The sequence below is a fragment of the Notolepis coatsorum genome (assembly GCF_963971535.1).
Source record: "Notolepis coatsorum genome assembly, chromosome: 5".
Lineage (NCBI taxonomy): Eukaryota > Metazoa > Chordata > Actinopteri > Aulopiformes > Paralepididae > Notolepis > Notolepis coatsorum.
In genome coordinates, this window is record NC_140169.1 from 188,365,160 (window position 1) to 188,393,051 (window position 27,892).

Genomic DNA, 27,892 nt, shown 5'->3' on the forward strand with positions numbered 1-27,892 from the left:
TCGCAAGATGGTGGCTTGCAGACGCGAACGGCCCGGTTTTGGTGAGTTGCTGGAGCCGGATGAGGATGCGTCGGTCTCTACATGCCCGATGGAGACAGAGGACTACATGATAGAGGCAGACGGGTTCTTGTTCGAAGGCCCGGTAGAGACATGTCCCCTGCCTGTCCAGGTAACACTGGAGGGGGGGGGGATGTCTCCTTGGGGTTCCTCGTCCGCAGATGTTGGGTTAGAACCTCCGACTCGGCGGCGGGATGCCCTGCTATCAGCCACATCAGAATGTGGATCCTTGACCAGTAGTCTGCTGTATGTGAGGGACGCGGGCTCGGAGGAGGAAAGTATGCAGGGGGAACTGCGTGCTTTGTTCCCCGAGCTCATGGCGGCGGCGGCAGTCGCAAACGGCGTGCGGCTGCCGCAGCCACTGCCTGTTCCTGTCCCTGATGATTGCATAGGTCATCTATGGCAGGGGTTCCCAAACTTTTCAGGCCAGGACCCAGAAAATAAGGCGTCAGAGAGCCGCGGCCCAATGCACATCGTCAGGCTTTTTTTTTCTTCTTTTTTTTGCCAGGTGACCGATTTTTTAAGCCAAATATCACTTCAATCCTATTAAGTTAGTTCAAGTTAGTTATTCATTTATATGTGCTATTTATGAGAGGGCTAACTTGTTGCAAAATAATAATGATAATAATAATAGCCTCATTAAAATACTATTGTTGCTTCGGTTGTTTTCAGCGTTTTATGTGCATAATCTGTTATTTAGTTTGAAATGTTCGTTGAAATAAGTAGATTTTTTTGTTTTTGTTTATTTATTAAGTTAATATAAAACCATATAGTCACATTTTAGAATACAATAGAATAGAATACAACTAGAAACACTGTCCTGGCCTGCTTCTAAGTTCAGTGGCCTGAAAAAAAAAAAAATAAAAAAAAAAAATAAAAAAAAAATAAAAAAAAAAATATTATTATTTTTTTTAATCATCTCACGGCCCACCCGTGGCTGCTCGCGGCCCACCTTTGGGTCGCGACCCCGACTTTGGGAACCACTGATCTATGGCAGCGTCGCCCGGTGAGAGGGGTGGATGTTGTCTACCCATTTTTCCCCTCAATGGCGGCCTATGTCCGTCAGGGTGGTCTCCCACATCATCGGCCTTACCCCCGCCTACGTGCAAGTCACGCGGGTGGCGGGTTTGGTAGACGGCATGAAGGAGGGCGTGCCACGGCTTGATAGGCCGATGGGGGCGCTCCTTTGTCCTGAGGTGGTGTGGGAGCCGTTACGGAAGCCGGTTCCCCAAGGGAAATTGGCGAGGCGGTTGGAGTGACCAGTTATTTATCACCGGAACACAATCTCTAGCTGCCACTTCTAACATCGCGCAGCTGCCGAGATTCATGTCCGGGATATTAACGGGCGGCACGGAGCTGACTGATTTACAGCATGATCATCTCGCCCAGTCGGCAGGAGCCATCCTGCATCTGATTCAGCCGCAGGTTATAGCCGCTGGGAAAGTGCGCGCCCTGGCTACTCTGACCCAGCGCCACCTTTGGCTGGAGCAGGCGCGTGTGCCGGAGAAGAAGAGGACTCCCCTTCTGACGGCACCCTTCTCCGAAGCTGGATTATTCGGGTCGGCACTGCAGCTGATGACCTCAAACTGCAGGGAGATGCAGGAGGAGCGCTCCGTGCTCCAATCTCATTTCCCCCCGCCCAATGTCGCCGGTGGAGTCAGACGGCCGCCACGTCGTTGAGGATCCTCCGCCGTGGCCGCCGCTGCCACCACCGCCACTGCTGGACCTTCAGCGAAGAAGGCCAGGAGGAGAGAGGGCGCTTCTGCCACTACAGCCGGCCCATCTACGCCCGGAGGTGACGGTAGGGATCGTCGAGACCAGCCGCCGATCGTTTACCGTCCCTCCGGGGCTCCACGGGGTGGAAAGCTCCGAGCGGCTCGTGGCAGGCGTCGCTAGAGACTGCAGTGACTTTTTCCCTCTGTGGTCCCCTCCCCATGTTCCCTTCCCGGCCCCTCTATGATTTTGTTCAGAAATAAAAAGTCCCCTCTAAAGGGGGACTGTATTTTTTGTTAACAAACTGTGTGTTTAATCACCAAACATATGATGGGGTTGCAACGTGTGAATCTTTCGCTAGTATGGGTTGATAGGAGGGCTAGGTGTTCTTCATGTTAGAGCTTAAGCAAGGCCTGCAGCCTACACTCGGTTGAAAAAGGGTTTTCTGCCTCGACCTGAATCTCCACATAAAGGTAGAGGTTAGTTGTGTGCTCTGTTGCTTAAACAGTGATATTGAGCTGCAACACTATTGTGTTGGTTGCAGTAATGCTCGTATGAAAACATACCGCAGCTCAGCCGCTCTCTCTCTCTATCAATTTTTTCTGTGTTACAACATGGATGTGGGTGTCGGGTTAACACACACACACACAACTTGGTCTTGCTATAAACCCTGTTCACAGATGTATCTGTGGTTAGCGTGCAGTGAATTAGCTTACGCTATTCGTTAGCATTGCTACTAAAGGTATCATATGGCTATTGTTGTTGTCGTATGCAAGGACTGGGCTTGTGAGGGGGTGCCGGATAAACCCCTCCTTCCCTCTTCTGATTGGTCAGGGGGTTTATAGGACTTTCTTCGTTGAGTCAGGGCCAAGCTGTTAGGCGGCTTGGCAAGGGGGGGGGGGGGGTTCCCAGACTCTGCACCTATCACAGGCGTTTGAGTCTTGGGTTTCCCCCCGTCATAGCACACGTCACTAGGACGATGACTTCCGTGAGTTTAGACCCGTATGTAGGGTCTGTTATTGTCGAGTTGTCGGGGCAGAGCGTAGGAACTTACTGTTCTACTACGCTCGATATACGCGTAACTTGAGTCGGTTGGTCACATGACTCAATGTTACCGTGACTTTTCAATCTGTGGCTCACGTGGGAAGTCTCTCTGAGGAGTTCCGTCTCTCCTCTGTGGTGAGGTTGACGGAATGTAAAAAAAAAAAAAAATTTACCCTCGGCTGCGTCACGTGGGATTCATGTCAGTCGGGGTTTCTTTCTTTTTTAATAAAAAAGAGTGGAGAATATGAAGCACGACAACCTTCTTGTCGTTCTCCCAGGCGCCTTGAAGGATCGATGTGGGGTCTGGTTAGACTGACCATTGATATGTTTTGGGTCCCGACGCATACATAGTACTGGCTCGGGGTGTTTTCTGTTAAGAATCATGCGGGTGGCTAGTACGCCTTGGTTGCTTGTTATTAAAACAGCGTTTTTATAAAACAACCGGGATGGGGGATTCTTTCCTCTTCCGAGAGCCTGATACTGGGTCTCGACGAATTCTCGTTCATATCTGGGGGATGTTAACGGAATAGATCAGAACATAGGTAGAGGGGTCTCACGCCCTTTGGGTGGGCCACTGAGCGCGGTATAAACAGGACCGTCTGGGTGGCGCCCTCTTTTCATGTTTTAGATCAACACGCATATCTGCCCCTTCCCTTGGAGTAGGCATGTCGGCGTGGTTAGGGCACAGAACTGGTTCTGGTCACGCTGGTCCAGGTCAGTTAACCCGTTGTCCGCCGGGGATGCGGATCTGCTGTTCTGGTACCCTGAGGGACTTGTGCTTTTTTCAGGGGGAAAAATGCCGGGTCGGCCCGGGTGTCACAGGGTTGGGTGTTATGGAGACCCTTGTTGGGTACAGTTTGTACCTGGCACTATTATAAGGGGCTGGTTCTCCTTTCTTTCGCTCCTCTCTCATGCATGGCGAAGAGGGGGCTGTTGGGGTGGTCTTCTAGACCTCCTCTGGTAACCCTGTGTGCTTCCCGAGCCGCCGCGCCCGGTCCGAAGTAATGTTTCGTTGACACCGTAGGCCTGGGATAACCCTTTTTTGGAAACTGAAACACTTGTACTGCGGTATAGCTGGTGTATACCCGCAGGTGTGTTTTGGAGTTTTTTCTTGAGGGGTTATTGGAACGACCACCGTCTGTGTACCAAGAGGGTGGTTGATTCCCTGGTGTGTTGGAGCAGAGTCAACTCCCGGGTTACCCGGTTGAGTGTGCCCCTGCACGTTCATGACGTCTGCCAATCGTGTCAGCCTTCTCTGCCTCGACCCCTCTGGGTGGGTTTTTTTTGATGGAGGCTTTGTCATGGTGCTCAACAACGCCAGCATACGCCCCTTCCGCCGGGGGGGCTGTTTTCAGTTGACCCCTTTGGCGCCTGTCTCGTCCGCAGTGCTCCAGGCTCAGGTCTACAGCCTGCTGCCTGGTTTCCCCGGTGCGCTGCCTGCTTCCGTTGGTTAACCTTTTTTCAGTGCTTTACGGCCATACTGACTGCCTGTTTTGCAGGGTCAGTGTGCCAGGCGGTGTACTATTGGGGGGTAAGGGCCCGCTCTTGGAGGGGCTCTAGCCGAATACGCTGGCGATGTGGGGGGCGATGTCACTAAGTGACCGCCTGGTGGGGTCTTGATGCCTGGCGTCATTTGACCTCTCCGGGCCCCCTTTTTCCAGGGGATCCAGTCCCTTCAGTGGGTCTGGGTCTTCCTTCGCGCTCCGCTGCTACGGCCTTGCCGCGGGGTTGAGTTTGCTCTTGACCCCGTGATTCTGGGGGCAGTAACGAGGGTTGTTCCTTCCGTTCGTTCCCTGGTGGCATGCGGGTTGTGCGTGTGCGTAGTCGTGGGGTCAAGCCACGGTCTGCTCACCCTGTGCGTTGAGTTGCTTGAGTTCCTCTTCGCACGGTCGGATCCGTCTCCCTCCCGTCCTCCAATAGGGAGGGTATCCTCCATTAGGGAGGGTCGGGGGGCTCGGTCCTCCCCGGTCTGATGGTTGTGGGGGGCCTCAGCGGGGTACATTTGTCGAGCTTTGGCTCCCGCTCAGCTCCTCTTGTGCAGAATGATGCTGAGCGGAAGCCATAATGAAATAGAACGTAAGGTTATGTATATAATCAAGTTCTATGAATTATGGTGACGCTCAGCATCAGGACGCCGCTGCGGCCCTTGATCTCGCCTTGTGGTGAAAGTTTTGGAAGGAGGCGAGTAGGTGACCACACACCTGCTTATGAAGGTAAGCGGATAGGGGTGTGGCCAGACGAATGTTGGGATGTAAAGGTACATTGTGGAATTTTTTATTCAGTGCTCATGCACGAAGTGAAGTGCGTGCAGAATGATGCTGAGCGTCACCATAATTCATAGAACTTGGTTATATACATAACCTTACGTTAACCCTTTCACTACCACACTACAGAAGGTTAACCTTTCACTATCACACTACAGACGGTTAACCTTTCACTACCACACTACAGAAGGTTAACCTTTCACTACCACACTACAGAAGGTTAACCCTTTCACTACCACACTACAGAAGGTTAACCTTTCACTACCACACTACAGACGGTTAACCTTTCACTACCACACTACAGAAGGTTAACTTTTCACTACCACACTACAGAAGGTTAACCTTTCACTACCACACTACAGAAGGTTAACCTTTCACTACCACACTACAGAAGGTTAACCCTTTCACTACCACACTACAGACGGTTAACCTTTCACTACCACACCACACTACAGATGGTTAACCCTTTCACTACCACACTACAGAAGGTTAACCTTTCACTACCACACTACAGACGGTTAACCTTTCACTATCACACTACAGACGGTTAACCTTTCACTACCACACTACAGAAGGTTAACCTTTCACTACCACACTACAGAACGTTAACCCTTTCACTACCACACTACAGAAGGTTAACCTTTCACTACCACACTACAGAAGGTTAACCCTTTCACTACCACACTACAGACGGTTAACCTTTCACTACCACACTACAGAAGGTTAACCTTTCACTACCACACTACAGACGGTTAACCTTTCACTATCACACTACAGACGGTTAACCTTTCACTACCACACTACAGACGGTTAACTGTCTGTATTGTGGTAGCGAAAAGGGTTAATGCCAGGTGTGAAGAGGAAATGTCTATTTATTAACAGGAAAAATGGTTAACCCTTTCACTACCACACTACAGAAGGTTAACCTTTCACTATCACACCACCGTCTGTCGTGTGGTAGTGAAAGGGTTAACCGTCTGTGGCAGCGTGGCGGTGAACGGGTTAACCATTTGTCGTGTGACAGTGAAAGGGTTAACCTGTATTGTCGCAGTGAACGGGGGTTAACCCGTTTGGTAGTGAAAGGGTTAACATGCGCTCTCAACCCTCCAGAGAGAAGACCTCCATCAATAGCACCAGCTGTAAACGGGGTCTATCTGATCAAGATGTGTTGAGGCAGAAGCTGTGTTTGTTGAGCGGCGGTGATAATAACAGGAGCGCTGCAGTAACTGGAGCAGAGTGCTACGTGAGGCTGCTGCTTCCAGACCGCCGCCAGACAGACACAGAGCAAGAGACAGTTGATCTGCGGCAGCTTCTGTAACGTGACCTTTTCCACCCTCCCCACCACCGCGAGGTGACCCTGACCGCTGCCCTCCTGTGTGTGTGTGTGTGTGTGTGTGTGTGTGTGTGTGTGTGTGTGTGTGTGTGTGTGTGTGTGTGTGTGTGTGTGTGTGTGTGTGTGTGTGTGTGTGTGTGTGTGTGTGTGTGTGTGTGTGTGTGTGTGTGTGTGTGTGTGTGTGTGTGTGTGTGTGTGTGTGTGTGTGTGTGTGTGCGCGCGCCCTGTGCGCAGGCAGCCCGGCGGAGATGTGCCAGCTGCAGGTGGGAGACGAGGTGCTGACCGTGAGCGGGCACAGGGTGGCAGACATGAGCTACGTGGAGTGGAAGGCGAGCATGGATGAGGCTCTGCAGCAGGGCATCCTGGCCGTCGACGTGCGCCGTCACGGCAAGAGCAGTGAGTCAACTGGGAGTCTGTGTCTCGCTTGTCTGAGGGAGAGGAGAGAGCAATTGAATCACCTCAGGCACCGCTTTCCTAGACTGCCAGTGTTGCTTGCGTTGGCCGGGTCGGTAAATGGTTTTGACACTCAAAATTGGTCTGTAAACTGTTTTGAGACGTCCATAAATAACATCATGGCGGTTTTAGCGGTGAAGTGACATTCACATTTCTGCGGAAAGAGAGAGAGAGAGAGAGAGAGAGAGAGAGCTTTCCCGATAAGGACCAATCCGGCGCGCAACGTGCTGCGCGTCGCTCAAAAAGTTCAAATGAAACGAACTATGAACTCCCCACCTCCGTGGCGAATGGCTTTACAGTATGTCGTAGTCACTGGTCATTTCCGAAATGGAAACAAATTAGCCTGCTTGATAAAGTCACGATTGTCTACATTACATGATATATTAGCCTGCTTGATAAAGTCACGATTGTCTACATTACATGATATATTAGCCTGCTTGATAAAGTCACGATTGTCTACATTACATGATATATTAGCCTGCTTGATAAAGTCACGATTGTCTACATTACATGATATATTAGCCTGCTTGATAAAGTCACGATTGTCTACATTACATGATATATTAGCCTGCTTGATAAAGTCACGATTGTCTACATTACATGATATATTAGCCTGCTTGATAAAGTCACGATTGTCTACATTAAATGATATATTATCCTACTAGAATCATTTAAAAAGGGAATGCTGGTGTTTTGTTTTCCACGTCAGTTTTGAGATGTAATTGTGTTTGTTTCTGTTCATTTTGTGCTTGAGTGCCTCTACCGCTGAAATGTGAGTGTTGCATATAAGGGTCTCATAGCTGAGGTTTCTTGCTGTGGGAAGACCATCTTCTAACTGACACGGGACTTCAGTGGCTACTCTTTCCTCCCTACTGTGTGTCTCTGCCCCCCCCACACTCTGTGTCCTGCCCTCTTCCTCTGTCTGTGTGTATATATATGTGTGGTATCGGTGGATAACTAACTAACCCAACCGAGGGTCACGGTTCCCCTCGAGTGCAAGTGCACTGTTGTTGTGTTGTTTTTTGATACAGTGTTAGTGTAACAGGCTTACCTTACATTCCTTTGAGTGGAAATGGGCTTACCCCGTCAGCTCGCCCAGACCCAATAATCCAGGCTACCACTACTAGCAGACTGAACTAAATGTGCTAACACGCTGGAAATAGCCAAAGTCTAGAGGTTGCGTGAGCCTGTTAGTAACACTGTGTGTTTTTTTTTTATGGAGGCTTTAATAGACTGCATGGCTGGGGGAAGGTGGTTTCTCTGTCACCCCCTGCTGCTCCTTACAATAACACCATAACAACAAGCTTACCCCTGCTTTAACTATACTCACTATAGTTCTATAACGCACAATGCTGTGTCTAATGTTGTATTTTCACATTATATATACACAACTACACACACATGTATACTGTACACTTAACACGGACATACTGTACACTAACACTCCTTGACATGAACATGCCGGTACGTATTAAATACTGTGCATCACATTCTTTGCCGTTCCATCGTCTGCATGCACAGACTGGGAGAGAGACCTACCTTCCCCGCCATATAAAAGCCATAAGACCATCAATCTCACCACTCTGGATCATCCAATACTTCTAGGTGTCGCCGACCCAAGCGCGGTCAACACCAGTCTGGATTTCACCTCACGTGTTTCACCCACGGAGCCACTGAGAGCCAAGGAGGCGCCCACGCACCCAATCATGGTGAGTGACCCAGGGGGGTAGCCGAGTCCATGCGGAGTTAATAACCGTCTCTCGCCTGTGTGCTGCTCACTCTGCATAATCAATAGAGCAGGTGTTCCTCAAGGGCATCTTCTATGACTTTAGAGCCACGTGTAGGAAAGTAACAAAGTACCTTTTCGCAAGTGTTGCATACAATTTGGGGTATTTACACCTCACTCGAGTAATTTTATTTGGGGAATTAATCTTTTTGCTGATAGTACGTTTTTCTATCAGGGTATTTCTATCGTCAACTCAGTATGACATGTGGGTACTTCTTCCACCCACTATTTACAGTATAGCCAGTGATGCAACAGTAAACTATGAACAATTAGAATAGTATAATTCTTATTTTATTGTTATATTTATGTTATGTTACTGTATATAAGTACCCTATTTTCATGTAACATGCAATCTAATAATAGTTACTATAATCCATACGATGGATTTCCATCATAAAGATTTATCTCAATTTTAAAAAGGTGGATAAACTCTTTTTTTTTTACTAATAAAAAGGTGGTTTAGGAGGGTTGACCGCTTTTCACAACATCCCTTCTTCTTGCAGGACGTAGCTTCTAATGGCCTGAACAGTGGTTTCCATGAGGAGGCAGTGTCACGGAGGAACAAAGGTAAAGAGCAGAGCTCAGAATCTCTCTAGAACGCTCCCAGAACTCAAGTTGATAATGAAACAGCGAAACCTGAACTGAAAGCAAACATTTGGTACTAGGGGATCTGCTTTTCCTGTGACCTAGCATTCTTTAGAATTAGAATACATGATGTGAACATTTTTATCTGATATTTTGTGAAAGCCGTGTGACTAATCTTTTTTTTTTTTTTTTTTTTTTTACATTATTACTGTGCATCTTTACTGATTTATAGATACAAATGAAGGTTCCAAATGATATGTATAATATAATTGCAATTGATATATACAGCATTTCCCTCTTACTGTTCTTCACTGTTCCCTTCTTCTCCATTTCTCATGTAGAGTCAGAGCCCATATCTTTGAAAAACTTAAAACGGAGGTCAGAGTTTTTTGAACAAGGTAAAAAGCACTGACCTAAGTGAGGACACTGATCAAAGGCTAACTTCTCTTTAATTTAGTGGCTGGGCGCTCCGCTTTCATATTGCTCTATCACAGTGGTTTCTAACAAGGTCTCTCATCTTGTATGATACGTTTCATGTCGCTTCAGACCTCGTGTTCAATTGATGGGTAATGTCAGATCAATATGATATGAAAAGTTCCCCAGGGCTGCGTTTTGGGTCTGTTGCTTTTTGTTAGGCTGGTGTGGTGCTGCTGGGCCATAACTCCTTTTTGCCTCTTCCCCTCCCGTCTTCAGGCTGCTCAGGGTCCGCCGTCAGTGCGCTGGTCTACCTCTGTGGTAAACAGGGTTGAGTTTGCTGTGACATCCTCACCTGTTACAACCTGAGACACTGGCATGCTGTCTTAACTGTGGGAGCTAAGATATTCTAGTAATTATAGATGTCTACTTATCCCGTCATGGCCCAACATGGGTACACATGCACAGGTGAATTGCACCACAAAGTCATTAGTATTTTCCCTTTTCAGACCTATAGACTGCATATTCATTCTTTCACAAGAAAAATGCATTTATCCCAAAATGTTTAAACGTAATTACATGTTAAAAATAAACTGTTTACAATCTTGTATATTACAACACATCATCATCATCATCTCGCAACCACATGTTGGTGGTGGTGGTGGTAAGAGCTGAGGGCAGGTCCTGAGCCTGAAGCTGAGAGACACTTGTCTGTAGTTAAATGAGACAAATAGAACCTTATGAGTTGGGAAAGTGGTGAAGGAATACATGAAATGACAACATATTTAACTCCAAAGGCTATACAGCATGTCAGAAGCCATGCCAACATACCAACACGACACTTTTTGAGTCCTGTGGGGTGTGTGTGGTATGATGCGTCCAGGTTAAACCATATATACACTGTACGTCAGTGGGTTGAACGCGTGGCTACACTTTCCACATGACTGTGCATGACGTTCAAAGAATTCCTTTTGCACGCTTGCGATTGTGAAATAATACCCCCCTCTCTGCACGCGTCTGTCAAAATGCATTACTGTATTGTGACGGGTTACTATGTGGGCTTGTTTCCATCTTGTGCATGTGGCTGATGTGCTGTTTCTTTGAAGTGTTTTTGCTGATAGCCTTCAGTTTGATCTCATTTGATTCCTCTGCAATCTGTTTCATCTAGTATGCCACGTCTTTAGCTATACTCTCCAAAGTAAACGCTAAGTAATAGATGATGTTAGACTCAGTGAGTCAATAAACCTGAACAGGTGAACTTATGACACCCTTTTCTCGCTCCGGGCTTGTTGGAAAGCATCAATTATTACTGTGCTGTGGGTTTAAATGCCACTTCAAACAAAGTGAATTCACACTTGACAGCAAACAGAGTTGAAGTTTTAACAAGCCTGTCAGCGTTGTGTATATGGCATACAGCCCTCAGGTCTATTGTGCACCTATAGAATGACTGTACATGCTAACATGTTATTTCTTCTAAAGGGGGATCCGAGTCTGCAATATCAGATGTGAGTAGTATTCAATATGAATGTATTTATATATATTTCCTGTGGTCATACCAGTTTGTTTGTTTTGTTTATTTACACGTATAAAAACAATTACATATAATACAATATAATACACAAAGAGATGTGAAGGAGAATAGCCTAAAAACCCTCTAGGAGCTTGTACAGTATGTGGCATTCACCAAGAAGCTAAATTATACTGAGATTACATAAATATAAAATACCCCCCCCCCCCTCCCCAAACATACACAAGGAACATTCATTCATAATACATACAAGCAGGTCTACAGATAGACACTGAAGTAGGCACTTATGCCATACAGCTTCATGTTTAGAAAAAATAAAGTAAAGAAACTACAAATAATGACAGGAAGAAATTAACAAAATACAACAAGCCATCAGACCACAGTTTGTAAAGGGAGCCCATATGGAAAAATATTGGTGAGCTAGGAGATGAGATTTCAGTGCTCTTTTAAACTTCAGAAAAGAAAATTCCAAAATACGTGGAAGCAAAGAGTTCCACAACTTTGACCCCCGGTAGAGTAAACAAAGCTGAGATTGGGAAGTGCGGGAATGGGGTGGTCTAAGAAAACAGGAGCTACATGTGGTGTAATTATGAAATTGGTAATTGTGGGCAAACATGTCATGAAATAAAGGGGGAAGGGCTCTTTTTAAAGAACTATACACAAATAAACCAATCTTAAGATGATTCACTTGATAAACACTGAGGATACCTAACTTATGAAAGAGAGGCTGAGAAGAATGACTTCGATGTACACAGCTGATTATTTTTAGACCTCGCTTCTGCAGACGGTATAATGGGCTCAAGTTTGGTCTGATGAGTACTACCCCAAACAAAATTATATAACATGTAATATAACATAGTGTTCATCAATGCCACCATATTATTGGTGTTTTTCCAAGAATACCAATACTCTTGGCCATTTTTGTAGTTATGGCTGTGATATGAGGCTTCCATGATAAAGATTCATCAAGCAGAACACCAAGGAATCGTGTAGAACACACCCTAGTTATGGGGATGTCATTGATCACTACTTTAGATGAGTGATGAGTTTGACAGTGTCTTTGAGAGGGAACACGACTTGTCATCATTACAAAGCCAAGGCCTATCATTAAATCTGGCACATTGACTTGTGATAATTACAGTAGCTATTGCTTCGGAGATAATCATTCTTCCTCTTAAGATCTTGATTGGCCAATTATCCCGAATACAAGGGACAACGGTAGAAAACAAACGTTGTGTCACAGAGTATCATGTGAATGTACAGTACTGTAAGTTGCATGCATTCTAGGGTTTTAGAAAAAGGGCTGATGCCCTCATCTAACTTTGAAAACTGACTCCAAACAAACTTTGTTTGTCCGAGGGAAGCAACAGTTGTGATTGGAGGATCAAGAAAAGAGGGCCGGGGCTTGAGATAGGTCAATTGAATATTGAGATCTACCCTCCGATAGGTCCGTTAAAATGTGCTGTAGTGTCAATGCTGTTCCTCTCTCCTTCCCCAGATACCTGTTCCCTCCATCGCCCCATCCTCTACCCGCTGGTCCTGGGACCCAGAGGAGGAGCGCAGAAGACAGGAGAAGTGGCAGAAGGAGCAGGAGCGCCTCCTACAGGTGAATAGCCACAGGCTCAGTTATCAGTCACACTTAACGATGCGCTTGAGGACTGAACCAGGTCAGCTAACCACAATTCGCATGACGTTTCATACACTCTCCTACCAATATACTGACATTCCATGAATGCAGCTCATTGGCCATGGTTGTCATTATAATGATAAACCCTTTTTATTTGAATACAATAACCTGTTGTTTGCCTACCAAGACGTCTGGGACGATGATGTAATGGAATAAATGGTAAATGGTTAATTTATATAGTGCTTTTATCCAAAGCGCTTTACAATTTTGTTCCTCACATTCACCCATTCACTCACACATTCACACACCGACGGCGGAGGCGACCATGCAAGGTGCCGACCTGCTCACAATAAGCACATCCAGTTGTTGATATTATAGTTTCAGTGTTTCAGTTTCAGTGAACAAAGACTCGACTCTTCCTGATCGTTTCAAAACAGAAACATTACACACTGTTTCGACAGTGCGACAGTGGCTCAGGAGGTAGAGCGGTCGTCTGGTAATCTGACCGTTCCCGGTTCGATTACGACTCCACCCGGCCTCCTCGTGTGTCGAGGTGTCCTGCTCCCAATGAGCAGGTCGGCACCTTGCGCGGTCGCCTCCGCCATCGGTGAATCTGTGAATGTGAGGCACAAGTTGTAAAGCGCTTTGGATGAAAGCGCTACGCAAATGCAGTTCATTTACACAGCACGCAGACGGTGGCAAAAAGGGATCATGATTTGTAACTCGTGTCAAAAACGATCCATTGGTCTATTTGTGGACTGAGGGACGAGAGGTGTTCACCCTGGACTGCTCCCGGGGGCGAAGAGGGGATGATTTGCCGCTGCTCGTACTCCACGATGGTTTCTTAATAAGCTAAACAGACGTCCTGCCTGGAGCAGCTTGTCTACATTCGTCAACTTTGGGAGAGACAGTGCCGGAGAGATGAAGGGCTTGTTATTATTAAAGTGCAGGGAGAGCTTTGTTGAGGTGAAAATGTCCAGAACGGTTTCGGTTCCATGCTCAGTGGCCCCTGAGCAGTGATGCCACTAACGCGTTACTAAGTAACGCGTTATTGTAATCTGATAACTTTTCCCCGAAAATAGTAATCTAACGCGTTAATCTTTACAAGCCAGTAATCTGATTGCAGTTACTTGTCCAAGTGGCTGTGCGTTACTATTTCGTTACTATCTCATCATAATGCAGGCGGAATGCAGTATTTTCTTTCGTTTTCGACAGTCAAATATACGTTTGGAAAGCTTTTCCTTGTATTGGGGAGTGACGTCACAGCACGCAACCTCGCGTGTTGAGCCATGCTGGTGGGCGCGGCTGTTATTGTTATTATCAGGCTGACCTGCGAGCTAGCAGGGAGACGCTCGCGCTCGTAACGCTTTCTTGCACTGGAAGTTCACTAGTCTACTTAACGTTTGTGTAAGCTAAGCCGGGTGAAAAAAACATTCACTTTGCGGAGGAAACAAAATACTGTCTACCGCATATGGAATATACAGCACAGCACGACCATCGACTTCTACAGGACTCGGAGTCGGAGCTGCACCAGCCAAACAGTATGTTCCACCTTTGAGTTAAACATCTTTTGCATTGCACTATTCATGAACATGGAACACCATACTGCAGTATGTAGGTTGTCAGTAGCACACTGACAACACTGCAGTATATATATTCCCTCCCCGCCGTATGTATATTTCCCTCCCACCCACCCACCCCCTCCTAATGTACAGTCCCCTCCCCATCATATGTATATACTCTGTCAGGATCTAGGGGTAACAGTACTGTATATTTGAATACCGCTTATGTCACAAATGTATCAGTACTAAATACCTATATGTCCCTATGCCATAAATGTCATGTATGTTGTGTATGTCATAAATGTCTATATGAATTGAAAATGGGGGACCCTGATGGAAACAAGACAAACGTCTTTCTCAGGTCTGCATCCCCTTAACAATTGTATGTATTGAGCCGTACTGTATTGTACCCATTCTGCAATCTGTTAAATAAAGTTTTCATTCATTCATTCACACAATAATAAATAATAATAACGTAGAACCATATCTGAATGGGGCAGGCCTCAAAGGTAGGCTACATATCAGCCTACATGTGGTGTTATTGACCATTTATCTTTTGTGAAATCTATAGATCTATAGATAGCAAGATAGGCCTACCTGCCCTATTAGTACATTTTACTCAAACTGAGTACATTTTACTAATTTTTTTTTGTCATTCTTATGTTGTGGCAGCAGCAGGGGGGACGACTTCGTAACCTAGTTACTTTCAAAGTAACTAAGTTACTCTGATAATCAAGTAATCAGTAAAGTAACTAAGATTACTTTTTAAAGGAGTAATCAGTAATCAGTAATCAGATCTGTGGCATCACTGCCCCTGAGACAGACTCATCCACCTCACCCAATCACTCACTACCCCTGGCGATCACTGTGCTGTACTCTCATAACGCGGCTTATATAATTTGTTTAATTTATAATAACTTCACGTTCCATTTTTTGTCTCTGTGCCAGAAGCAAACGTCTGTGTGTACTCTATGTACCGTAAAACTTCAAATAAAAGCAGAGTCCCGAATAGACACCTGTCCCAAATAAAGGCAGGATGTTTTTACGTGTTTTGACAAATAAAGGCAGGTCTCAATTAGAGGCCACGTCTACATTAACTGTTTATCTGGTTGCTGCAAAGAAGTTCTTTTATGATACTTTTAGTTATGTGGCTTCATATGGGCGGGGCTTGAGATAGGTCAATTGACTCATTGGCTAAGAGGGGAAAGTCCTTAGATATGAAACAGTAGATGCTCCACCTTCTGAGCCACCACTATTTCACCAACATCTTTATTGAATCACATTTCCGTCATTTAGCAGGTTACCATCAATCTTGGTGTCCAAGCTGATAGAATCACTGCATTAATGGAAAGAGCAGGAGCTGAGTCTTATCAGCCATCTCTTCCTGAGCACCACTGGGGACGTGGTGCAGTGGAGTGTTAATAATGAAATAATCCACAGGAATGAATACCCAGTTATTTATTTTTTGTTTTATTTTGATGTGTACATACAGGTACATGTCATACAAGTAATATTCATACTACTGTTTAAGTAAACAATTTGAAAATCTTTGCTGAGCAAGATCTTTGTGCAAAAGTAATTAGAGGCCTGTCCCAACTAAAGTTCAGGTGAGGTCAGTGATGAAAGCAAATACAACCTGGGCTATTAAAAGCACTTCACCAAAAACAACAATGCAGATCTATTTTAGCACATAATCTCACACACATCCTAAACCGCTAAACAGTTTTGCACATATTCAATTAGTTTGACAGTTATTGAGAGTAAATTAGTTTGAATATGGCCACCAGTGATGTCATTGGAGACATTGAATCCTTGTGTTGTGTTAATTACTCCAGGAAACTATACCTTGTCCTACAGGGACTGCTACCTTGTCATTTCATTGAGCTGTAATTAACACAACACAAGGATTCAATGTCAATTCACTGGTGGCCACATACAAACTAATCTATTCTCAATAACTGTCAAACTAAATGAATGTGTGCAAAACGGTTTAGTGTGTTTTTGGAGATTATGTGCAAAATAAATCAGCATAGTTTAAAAAAAAATTGGTGAAGTGCCCCTTTAATTGAAGTTCTACAGGTGTGTGTGCGTGCGTGTGCATTCCCTTTGACAATCCATACCCCGCCTCCCTGTGTCTGTGTCCAGGAGAAGTACAAGCGGGACCAGGTGAAGCTGGACGAGGAGTGGCGCAGGGCCCAGGAGGAGGCCACTAGCGCACCCAGCGCCCCGCGACAGGAGGTAGGATGTCCGCGGCTCGGGGGCAGCGAGCGGTAGCCTATAATAACGTTGAGAAATTGTGACTAAGGAACATCGCTGACTCAATCCCCGGAGCGGCACGGAGAGATGGAGGCGGGCGGAGTGAATGAATTACATGGCTCACAGTATAATCAGATGTGTCTTCATTATGTTCCACTGAGGGAATGGTTGTTAACTGCACTGCCATATATAATGAGGTTCATAGGCCACTTACGCATGTAGCTAGGCAACTTGGATAGCACAACGCCTACAAAAAGTCATAATGTTTGATGGATTTGCAATCATTTCCCCAGGAGAACATAATGAAGACACATCCAATTATACTGTGAGCTTCCTATTTTGTAAAAGTTACATGTACATGTATCGTTGTTTTTGGCTTGGATTGGAGCCTGGTGAGAGGATGCAGCACAGTGCTAGGTTTCTCAATACTTAGTGAAATTATGGTCTGTCAACACTAGGGATGTTCGATATTGGCTTTTTTACCGATATCCGATATACTGATATTGTCCAACTCTTAATTTCCGATACCGATATCAACCGATACCGATAAATGGAATAATTTCAGGGAATTAACATTACATATCTCTTGGGGGGTGGGGGGGTAGTGGGAGGTTTTTGGGTTGATGCTGGACTACAACTGGGGAGGGGTTACATGATGTATATATATTATTTCCCTAATGTATTGCTAATTTTATTCTTTACTCTACAGCTTGACAATTTAATGCAAATAGAAATCCTCTTGTTACTGTGTCATGGATAATTCCAAGATAATACATAATAATAATTGCCAAAGCTAAATTAAATTTACAGAACATATTATGGCAAAAATAAATATACTTTCATGGAATGTACAGGGAATAAATAAGAATATCAAATATAGCAGCTGTCTTGAATATCTAGACAAGAAAAGGATTGATATAGCTTTCTTTCAAGAAACTCACATAATGGCACAAGATTTGGGAAAATTGGAAAACAATAGATACATAGTCGTTTCTTCCTCATCTGCTATTAATAAAACAAAAGGAGTATTAATTCTAATATCTAGAAAACTTAATTTCAATACTATTGAGAAAGGGAATGATTCAGATGGCAGAGTCACTTATGTAAAGGGCATTCTAGGTGACAAAGAGATATTGCTGCTATCAGCATATGCCCCTAACACTTATGACTCTGCATTCTATGCCCAACTAACAAAGACCTTACAAAAGTATTCAGATTGTGGAATAATTATTGGTGCAGACATGAATACAGTTTTATCACCAGGCTTGGATAAGTCAGGTCCAACCTCAGTTAATTCATCCACTACAGCATTTAAAAATCTGGTGTCAAATCACTCATTGATAGATGTTTGGAGAAATTATAACCCAAGTTTAAAACAATACACCTTCTTTTCAAATAGACATAAAACATTTTCAAGAATAGATTATATACTAATATCTGCTAATATTTTACACTGTATTAAAAAAACGGACATTATCAACATGTCTTTATCAGATCACCATGCCAATCTGTGTGTATATACAATTGAAAATTGTCCAAAACGTGCTACTAGATGGAAATTTAATTTAACATTACTGCAGGATCCATCATTCTGTGAGCAATTTAGATCAGACTTCAACCTTTTTATCAATATCAATAAAAATAGTGTTACAGATATAAGATTTCTATGGGATGCAACTAAAGGCTTCATTCGCAATAATACAATATCATTTGCTTCAGCACGTAACAAAGCCCACCATCAAGAAATATCCAGATTGGAAAATAGACACTCATTGCTAACTGCAGAACAACAAAACAACTACGATCAAGAAAGAGAAAGGGAGCTTTGGAAAGCGAAGTCTGAACTAAATGCTCTAATGTCACAAAAAGCAGAGTTCCTAGCTCACAGAGCGAGGCAAACTGAGTATTTGAATGGAAATAATCCAAGCTTTGTGTTGACTAGGAAAATCCAATATAATGAACAGAAAGCAGACATCACATCAATCCTAAATAAAGAAGGAGCGATGGTAAACGATCCGGCCAAAATAAATCTAGAATTTAAACTTTTCTATCAACAATTGTATTCATCTGAAGCTCAATTCTCAAAAGCTGATTTAGACTCCTTTTTTGAAGACTTGGATCTACCTAAATTAACAGAGCAACAAATAACCTCAACAGATTCTCCCTTTACCCTGGAGGAACTTTACGATGCACTGAAAGAAATGAAACAGGGGAAATCACCAGGTTTCGATGGTATCCCACCGGAGCTGTACTTGACCTTTTGGAAAGAGTTGGGTCCATTACTACTCGAGATGTTCCAACAAGCCATCATGAAAGGGAGTTTTAATAGAGACATAAGTACAGCAATTATCACACTGATACAGAAAAAAGGAAAGGATGGAAACATCTGTGCTAACTATCGTCCATTGTCCCTTCTTAATGGAGACTTAAAATTATATGCCAAGGTCCTCGCACGACGTCTAGAGACGATACTGCCAATATTGGTCCACCCAGACCAAACTGGATTTGTTAAACAAAGATTTGCATCAGATAATTTAAGACGACTGTTACACATTATTGACAAAGCTCCAAAAATATCACCATGTGCAGTGTTGTCCCTTGACGCCGAAAAGGCCTTCGATAGGCTGGAATGGGAGTACTTATGGCACACCATGAAGAATATGGCATTTGGAGACACATTTATAAATATGCTCAAAATCTTATATCATAATCCAACGGCCATGGTTATCACATCCAATCAGTGTTCCACACCCTTCCCTATCAGACGTAGCGTCAGGCAGGGTTGCCCCGCCTCCGCATTATTATTTGCGTTATCTCTTGAACCCTTGGCCCAAAAAATTAGAAATTGTGCCGAAATAAAACCCATAATAGTAAATAACACCTACCATAAAATTTGTCTGTACGCAGACGATCTGTTATTATTTCTTGACAATACACCACGGTCCCTACCTGTAGTCCTAGACACTATTAAACATTTTAGTTTTATTTCAGGCTACAAGATCAACTTGAATAAATCAATTTTACTTCCCCTAAATGCAGCAGCAAGTAGTCCCCAACTACATACAGAAATACCAGTGGGCTCTGGTTTCAGATATTTAGGTATAGATATATACACATCCATTGACAAAATTGTGTCAAAAAATTACAAGAGCCTTAAGAAGGTAATATCTGACGAGTTAAACCGTTGGTCACTATTATTAATCCCATTTTCAGTCAGGCTTTCAGTAGTCAAGACCCACATTCTCCCTAAGATCAATTTTCTGGTAAGCATGATTCATTTACCGCCACCTCCAGGATTTTGGGAGAAGCTACAGGGACTAGTATTCAAATTTATATGGCGTGAACAACATCCACGAATCAGCAATTCCACACTCCAAAACAGTAGGAAAGCAGGAGGGCTAGCTGTCCCTAATTTTGAACAGTACTATTTTTCTTTTATGTTCAGACCGTTGCTAAGATGGTTCAATAATGATTCTGACATACCATGGGTGAATATGGAGAGGCACATTGTATCTCCATATACATTCAAAGATATACTCTTTTCTGGTCTATCCCCAAGCTTTTGCCGTACTAAATTCGGCCCAATTATAGCACATTCAATTTACGTCTGGAAATATATTGCCGAAACGGGACAGTGGAACACAAAATGGCACATAGATACCCCTATTTTTGATAACAACTTCTTACTGTTGGGAGGGAAACCAGCTACATTTCCCAATTGGCAAAGACAAGGTATTCACAAACTATCTGACATATACAGTGAATACGGTCTCAGATCATTTCAAGAGCTCAAACAAATATATAATGTCCCTAGTACATCCTTCTTTTTTTATTTACAGTTACGCACTGCAATGCGCACTTATGGTGTCCCATGGAATCAGCCTTTACCAGGTCACCCTTTAATGAATATAGTGAATGGCATAAATGTTAAAAATGGTTTTGTTTCTGGGTTATATAATAAAATACAAGGAAAACTAAACAGAACTACAGGTAATACCACTGTCTGGAACATAGACTTAAAGAATTACAATGCCTGCATAAATTGGCAGAATGTATGGGATAATATTCCACTAACCTCTCGTAATTATAATAACCAATTAACTCATTACAAAATGATACAAAGATTTTATCTGTCACCCAGGAAACTGTCAAATAAAAATATTACAAAGTCCTCTATGTGCTTTATGTCCGCAAAAAGTTATAGGAACATACATACATATGATGTGGGAATGTCCAGGAGTACTCGCTTTTTGGGCCAAGGTTGCATTATTTCTCACTAATATAACAGAGATAAACATACCTTGTTTGCCACACATTTTATTATTAAATGATGATTCATCTCTAAAATTAACACCTCACAAAAAAAGAGTGTTTCTGGCCGGTTTAACGGCAGCAAAGAAAATGCTCGTAATGAGATGGAAACCACCCCATAGTCTCAATATTTACCGTTGGAAACTGTCCTTCTACGAAGTATTGAGATTAGAGGCATCCAGTGCTAGAGCACAGGGAGCAAGGACAGAATCAATCCAAATATTACTTACCGCGGCCCAGAAGGTAAAATCAGTACTCCACTAGGTTGAACACTTGTACCTTGACACCAGAGAATGAACAAAAATCATGTTGCTGTTGTTTCCATTTATCTTTTCCATTTATCTTTTCCTTTTCTGTTTACTGCTATAATTTGTTGTGGTTGTTTCTAAATTGTATTGTATTTTTCCCTATTACTTGGTTATCTAACAAACATAATTATGATTTATTTTCTAATTAAGAGTATCCTATACATGTATGCATCAAGGTGTCCCCCTCTCCTAAAATGTCTATGCAAACCCGGGGGGCTGGGAGTGGGGTTAAGAAGCGACCTGGGCTGTCTCGCAGCCACAGGACCGCCAGAACGGAGGAAAAGACTGTCACAACTGCAACAGGCAGGCTACACAGTATATGAATATACTGACGGACAATATATACTGAAAAGACACTTTGTATGCCACTGTGTGAATTAATATGAAATGCTGATGTGAATGTCCTTCCTCTGAACTTGTTTTAAAAAAAGACAAAATAAAAAGTTGGTCACAAAAAAAAACATTACATATCTCTTGTTGTGGAATTAACACAACATTATGCATACTTTTGACAATAAATAAAATGAGAATTTGTTCTTACTGGCTTGCCTGGGTAAATAAAGGTTAAATAAATGTAAATAAATGTAAAAATATATTGAAAACCGATACCGATATTTTTCTATATGACATTTTAATGCCAATATCGGCCGATAATATCGGACATCCCTAGTCAACACCATGTCAGACATTGTTTAAACAGGTTTCAGGTGGGAACAGGGTGGACAGGAACCCAACCTGAGCATCATGCCATGAGAGACAGGGTTGAATAGGATTACCGGTATCTCTTACCATGTGTCTCCCTCTTCCGCTGACGCCCAGGAGCAGAGGAGCCCGGAGGTGGACAGCCACAGCGTCAGCCCCCGCTCCCCGCTCTCCCCTCTGCTCAGCCAGCCCACTCCTCCTCCCTGGGAAGATCGGGAGGAGGCACAGGCGGCGGAGAGGAGGAGGAGGGAGGTGCAGGAGCACCAGAGGCAGGTGGAGGAGAAGAGGAAGAGGGAGGAGGAGGAGCGAGAGCTTCGGCGTCTGCAGGAGGAGCGGCTCAGGCGAGAGAAGCAGGAGGAGGAGGAGAGGAAGAGGATGGAGGAGGAGGAGCGCAGGTGGCAGGAACGGAGAGAACAGGAGGAGCAGGAGAGGAGGCGCCAGGAGCAGCAGCAGCAGGAGCAGCAGCAGCAGCAGTGCAGGGAGAGGGAGAGGGAGAGGGTACTGGAACGACAGCAGCAGGAGCAGCAGCAGCAGCAGCAGCAGCAGCAGCAGCAGTGGTCAGTAGAACAACTGCTCCCATTGGGCCAGAGTCTCACACTCCTAGTGGAGCGACTGCTCTCATTACACCACATCTCCAAGGCTATGTTCAGACTGCCAGCCCAAATATTTTTTTTTTGGCACATCCAGATTGTATCCAGATTGATTTTAGAAAGTCTGGACAGCAAGCATAACACATGAAATGCAGCTAATGTTGGCTGATAGAACCAAGCGGGCAGAAAAGTGGCAATTTTTTTACTTGAACTTGAGGACTGCATACTTTTTTTGCAAACCAAAACAACATACTTTATACTTATAGCACATGCATGAGCCTGGTCTCTTTTGAAAGATGACGTTTCTGATTCCAGAAAAAAAATCTCACTTTTAGTGCTAAAGTAATAGAGTTACATAGGTCTGAACTTGAGTTGTAAAAAAAACTTGTTACTCAAGTTTGTCTGTAGTAGTACAAATCAAGACGGAGCCATAGCCTGAAGCCTTATGTAGTACATATCCAAATTTCATAAAGATCCATTCAGAAATGAGTGATTAGGAGTAATTTTGGTAAACTGTGTACAAAGAAAAACTCAGTTTTCTCATAGACTTCAATTCATTCGGCTGTTTTGCTCTTCCTGTTTTCGTGTTTCTTTGTGTATTAATTATTTTTTATTTAGATCCCCATGTGGGGTATCATTGGAAAGCCACACTCATTGGTTACAACGATCCACAATCATTTTCGAGATCGGATCTAGATTGACGGAACTACTGCAGCCTGAGTCGGGAGTGGTATTTTGCGCAATACCGTGTACTTTGCACAAGCCTCAAATACCGGCATGTAACTCGAGAACCGCTGAACGGATTTTGTCGGATTTTGTCGCTATCGACAGGCAACAAATAAGCCTTCAATTCGATATATATATATTGTATTACAAAATATGCACACCCAAGCCACTAGGGGTCGCCAAAGTGGCGGTTGCATAAAATCCGAAAAACGTCCCATATTAAGGACGTTGCAGCTGAAGATCTCCTATATAATTCTATGGCTAATCCATTTAGTTATTGTTACCAACTCTGTAGCAAGTCAGCTAACGTTAACGTTAGTGTAGATCATCAAGATCAAGATCATCATTTTGTCGCTAGGTGATGACATTATGTTTGATGCGACGCCTGTCAGTCTCGCTCTCTGCTGGTAAAATAAAGCAGCTTCGGCTAAGGGGCTGTTAGCACAACACGTAGTTAGTTACATTAGTAATGTTACACAGCTATCCTTATATGGGTGTCAACCACCATTAACTGTAGCTAACGTCGCTACCACAGCAACCCATGCCGATAGGTTGGCGATGTTGGTGATCGTTTGGCCGTTTCCCGTTTGGCAACAGTATGCACTATGGCTACAAGCCATTCAAATAGTTTTTATTGTGATTTTGGACTATTTTTTAAATACTCTTTATAAAGCATACAAATATATTTTCATCAGCTTTCTAAGTTATATATGGACGAGAGTTGCTGAAGTGTGGATGACCCTAAACCTAAAACCTAAACCTAAAAACCTAAAGAGGTTTTCGATGGATTGACAATCCGGGCCTACTGTTCTACTGTTCTACCACGATGTTTGGACTCACAAATCCGATCTGATCGCCCCAGTCTCTGTCACACTTACATTGTCTAATGTCTGTTGCCTCGTGTCCCTCATTTGCCTGTCATGCCCATAACCACCCACTAATGTCTCTGAATGTGCTTCTTTGTCCTGCGTGTGTATCTGTGTGCTGTAACCCTCTGCCCCCCCCTGTCTTCACCCTGCATTGTAACCAAAGGGGTGGGGAATCCTATGGCTATGCCAATGTCCAGCCTGAGCTATCATTTGCAGACAGGTCAGTGTGTGTGTGTGTGTGTGTGTGTGTGTGTGTGTGTGTGTGTGTGTGTGTGTGTGTGTGTGTGTGTGTGTGTGTGTGTGTGTGTGTGTGTGTGTGTGTGTGTGTGTGTGTGTGTGTGTGTGTGTGTGTGTGTGTGTGTGTGTGTGTGTGTGTGTGTGTGTGTGTGTGTGTGTGTGTGTGTGTGTGTGTGTGTGTGTGTGTGTGTGTGTGTGTGTGTGTGTGTGTGTGTGTGTGTGTGTGTGTGTGTGTGTGTGTGTGTGTGTGTGTGTGTGTGTGTGTGTGTGTGTGTGTGTGTGTGTGTGTGTGTGTGTGTGTGTGTGTGTGTGTGTGTGTGTGAGAGAGAGAGAGTGCATGTGTTTTTCAACATGTACGTGTGAGGCTTTTGCAGCTGCCTTGAAACATCTCGTATGACGTTAAGTCACACTGTGCATCCTTGTTGAACCGCTCCTGCTAATCACACTTGAAACGAGCCGTGCCCGTACGGTACCTGCAGCCAAAGTGTGCCTCATGTCCTGTAACAAACAGAACACAGTGTCGTAAACAGTACACAGTGTAGTAAACAGTACACCGTGTAGTAAATAGTACACAGCAAGGACCAGTTTGATAGGCCCTAATGTCACTGTTGATCAATAAATGTGGCTTGGGAAGCTGACATCACATTACTAGGGTCAAGTCGCCATATGTGGAGGATCCCTCTGGTTGACAGTGTACATACAGTATGTTGACAGGCGGATTTTTGAGTTAACGGAACACGGCAACATTATGGGAAGAGTCAGACAAGAAGACAGATACCGATTTCCTCTCTGTGTGTTCAGTTGAGAGCTATCCGGCTGCGAGCTAGCCTAACTTAGCACAAATTAACAAAAGTGGATACGGACCAACTAGCGTAGCTGTTGGCCAAAAACACCTATCCTGGAGTTTTAAGCTAGGCTAGTGGTTCGTATCAGCTTCCATTAATCTGTGCTAAATTAGGCTAGCTTGCAGCCGGATAACTTTCTACTGAACGCACAGAGAGGAAATTGGTATCTATCTTCTTGTCTGACTCGCATTTGGCATCGCCTAATGTCGGCGTGTTCCGTTAACAGTCGGTTGGGAGGTCTTGTGTGAAAAGCTGCCCCAGAAAATCTCACAACCTTCTTGTTCTCCATCCCTAGATTTACCAATGCAAATGTAAGTGATTGTCCAAAAGATGGCGCCCGTAGCAACCGTCTAACTTCCCAAGCTTGAGTATGTTATTGTTTCCGGTGTGAGTTAGATGAAATGCGATTACTTTCATTGATTCCTTGAATGTGTTTGCTGTGGTTGACAGGACGAAATCCAGATCCACTCCCCAGCTGGATGAAGTGGAGAAACCAGAGACAAAAGGTCAGTCTGCCTGAATCACCCATCGATGCACAGTGAATGGTGATATGTTTATGTTTATTAAGGATCCCCATTAGAGACACATGAAAGAGCCTCTAGGCTTCCTGGGGTCCTTCCTGATATGGATCGTGAATGGAGTTGTTATGACTGGTCTATGACTACAACATGTACTAGTGAGAAAGGGATTTTCTTTTTTTAATATATTTTTTATTATAGAATAGAGAATGGAACTTATGTGTTTCAGTTAGGAGCAGAGGACTGTGCGTGTGTGTGTGTACTGTATGTGTGTGTGCATTTGTGCATGTGTTTACATTGCTGCCCTGTGAATGAATTCCATTGTAAAAAATGTATCTCTTTGTGTCTGACATTAATGAAAAGACAAATATGTGTCTGAATATTGTCACGACGCCAAAGAGGTGTGTACACATTTACCAGGAATAACTCGTAAGTTGTCGCGATAATTCAAAAACAACTATTAAACACATCTTGGTGCCAACTAAGACCCTAACAACCGATCGCTTGACAACAGAGACGGGCCCTAGTGTGTATGGGTACCTTTCACATTTGAACCGATACTGTACCGGTACCGGTACCTGTGAATCAATACCGGTACCCAACGGTACCTTTTTTCTGTACTTTAGTCTAAAAAAAAATTATTTACCTACCCCAGTCGTAAAAAATAATCCAAACTTCAAATAACTACAATTTTGACCGTTTTCGGCTTGCCATTGCTCCGACTGCTTTGTTGTTGAATCAAGTCAAATCCTAGGTACGCATATATTGTGCGTGTGAACGTTGACATGAAAAGAAAAAAGGTAATCGATACTCTGTAGTACCGACGTGTTTCGGTTCGGTACCTCAAAAGTACCGAATTCGGTACCCAGTGTGAGTGCATGCTGGTGTGTGTGTGTGTGTGTGTGTATCTGTGTGTGTGTGTGTGTGTGTGTGTGTGTGTGTGTGTGTGTGTGTGTGTGTGTGTGTGTGTGTGTATCTGTGTGTGTGTGTGTGTGTGTGTGTGTGTGTGTGTGTGTGTGTGTATCTGTGTGTGTGTGTGTGTGTGTGTGTGTGTGTGTGTGTGTGTGTGTGTGTGTGTGTGTGTGTGTGTGTGTGTGTGTGTGTGTGTGTGTGTGTGTGTGTGTGTGTGTGTGTACCGCTATGCTTATCCAGGTATCTCTTAAAGCCAGTCCCATTTAGAGAGTGTCTGTGTGTGTGTCTGGGCCATACCCCAGGCCTCTCTGGGCACTCAGGGGGCATGGCCCACTGGTTGCTGGAAGAGGAGTTGATGCGTAAGCGGGACAGACAGGCCCAGCGTCAGAGGGCCACGTCGGAGCTGGAGCTGGAGAGACGAAACATCCTCAACGCCATGCGATACAGAGAGCCAGAGAGAGGTCGGCCTCCACGCCCTCCCAGAGCCCCGCTGCTCTCCAATCAATCCATTCTTATTACTGTGATCTCTCAGCCCCATAATCAGTCGATTTTGACATTCTGCCGTATCAACCTGCTGTTTTTGATTAACGCAGCATGACCAACCGACTGATTGATCAATCAGTGAGCCAGTTACCCGGAAAATTACATTCGGCAGAGGAAAATCAATCCGTCGTCATTACAGACTTAATGAAGTGCTGAAACTGTTTCCTCTGCATGCTATGTCTTTTTCGTCACGGTTGAATTCTACAAGTGATGAGCGGGTTATAGTTTTATACCGCCATGCTGTCTTCTCCAATCAGCTCCTTCCGTCACCACAGCTGAATTAACACAGACTCGCCCACACTGAGAGCCCGCCGGCAGCGCTCTCAGTGTAGCATCATTTCGGCACACTCTGTTCCCATTCGAAGTTTGTGAAAGCAGGACTTATTGTACAGTATGTATTTTTTTTTTTTTTTTACTAAATATAGCATCTAAAAATTGGTCCTTTTGAGTTCCTGGCCTCTTTTCTTTTTCATGATCAAAGTTTTAGTAGCATTTTTCATCCAAACACACAGAAGATACAGTCAAATGAATGTATAGCATAAAACAAATACACTAACACATTAAACATAATATTGACAGCGGGTCATACACATCAGTATTTATACAGTACAGTACCTTCATTTGTAACACGCTTGAATGACACAGCGTACCATCAGATGTAATATAACATGATGAACAGAGGTAAGCATACCAAAACACTTGAGGCCTT

General features: G+C 44.0%; 1 protein-coding gene across 1 annotated transcript in view; it reads left to right on the plus strand.

Moving 5' to 3' along the window:
* LOC311228487 (LIM domain only protein 7-like) overlaps positions 1–27,892 on the plus strand; it is a 185,702-nt gene that overhangs the window by 152,291 nt on the left and 5,519 nt on the right. The window contains 10 exon segments of the mRNA XM_084314390.1: positions 6,646–6,807; positions 8,386–8,573; positions 9,154–9,217; positions 9,577–9,633; positions 11,129–11,154; positions 12,676–12,783; positions 16,512–16,604; positions 22,061–22,500; positions 24,292–24,348; positions 25,661–25,716. Coding sequence (XP_084170516.1) covers positions 6,646–6,807; positions 8,386–8,573; positions 9,154–9,217; positions 9,577–9,633; positions 11,129–11,154; positions 12,676–12,783; positions 16,512–16,604; positions 22,061–22,500; positions 24,292–24,348; positions 25,661–25,716 — 1,251 coding nt within the window.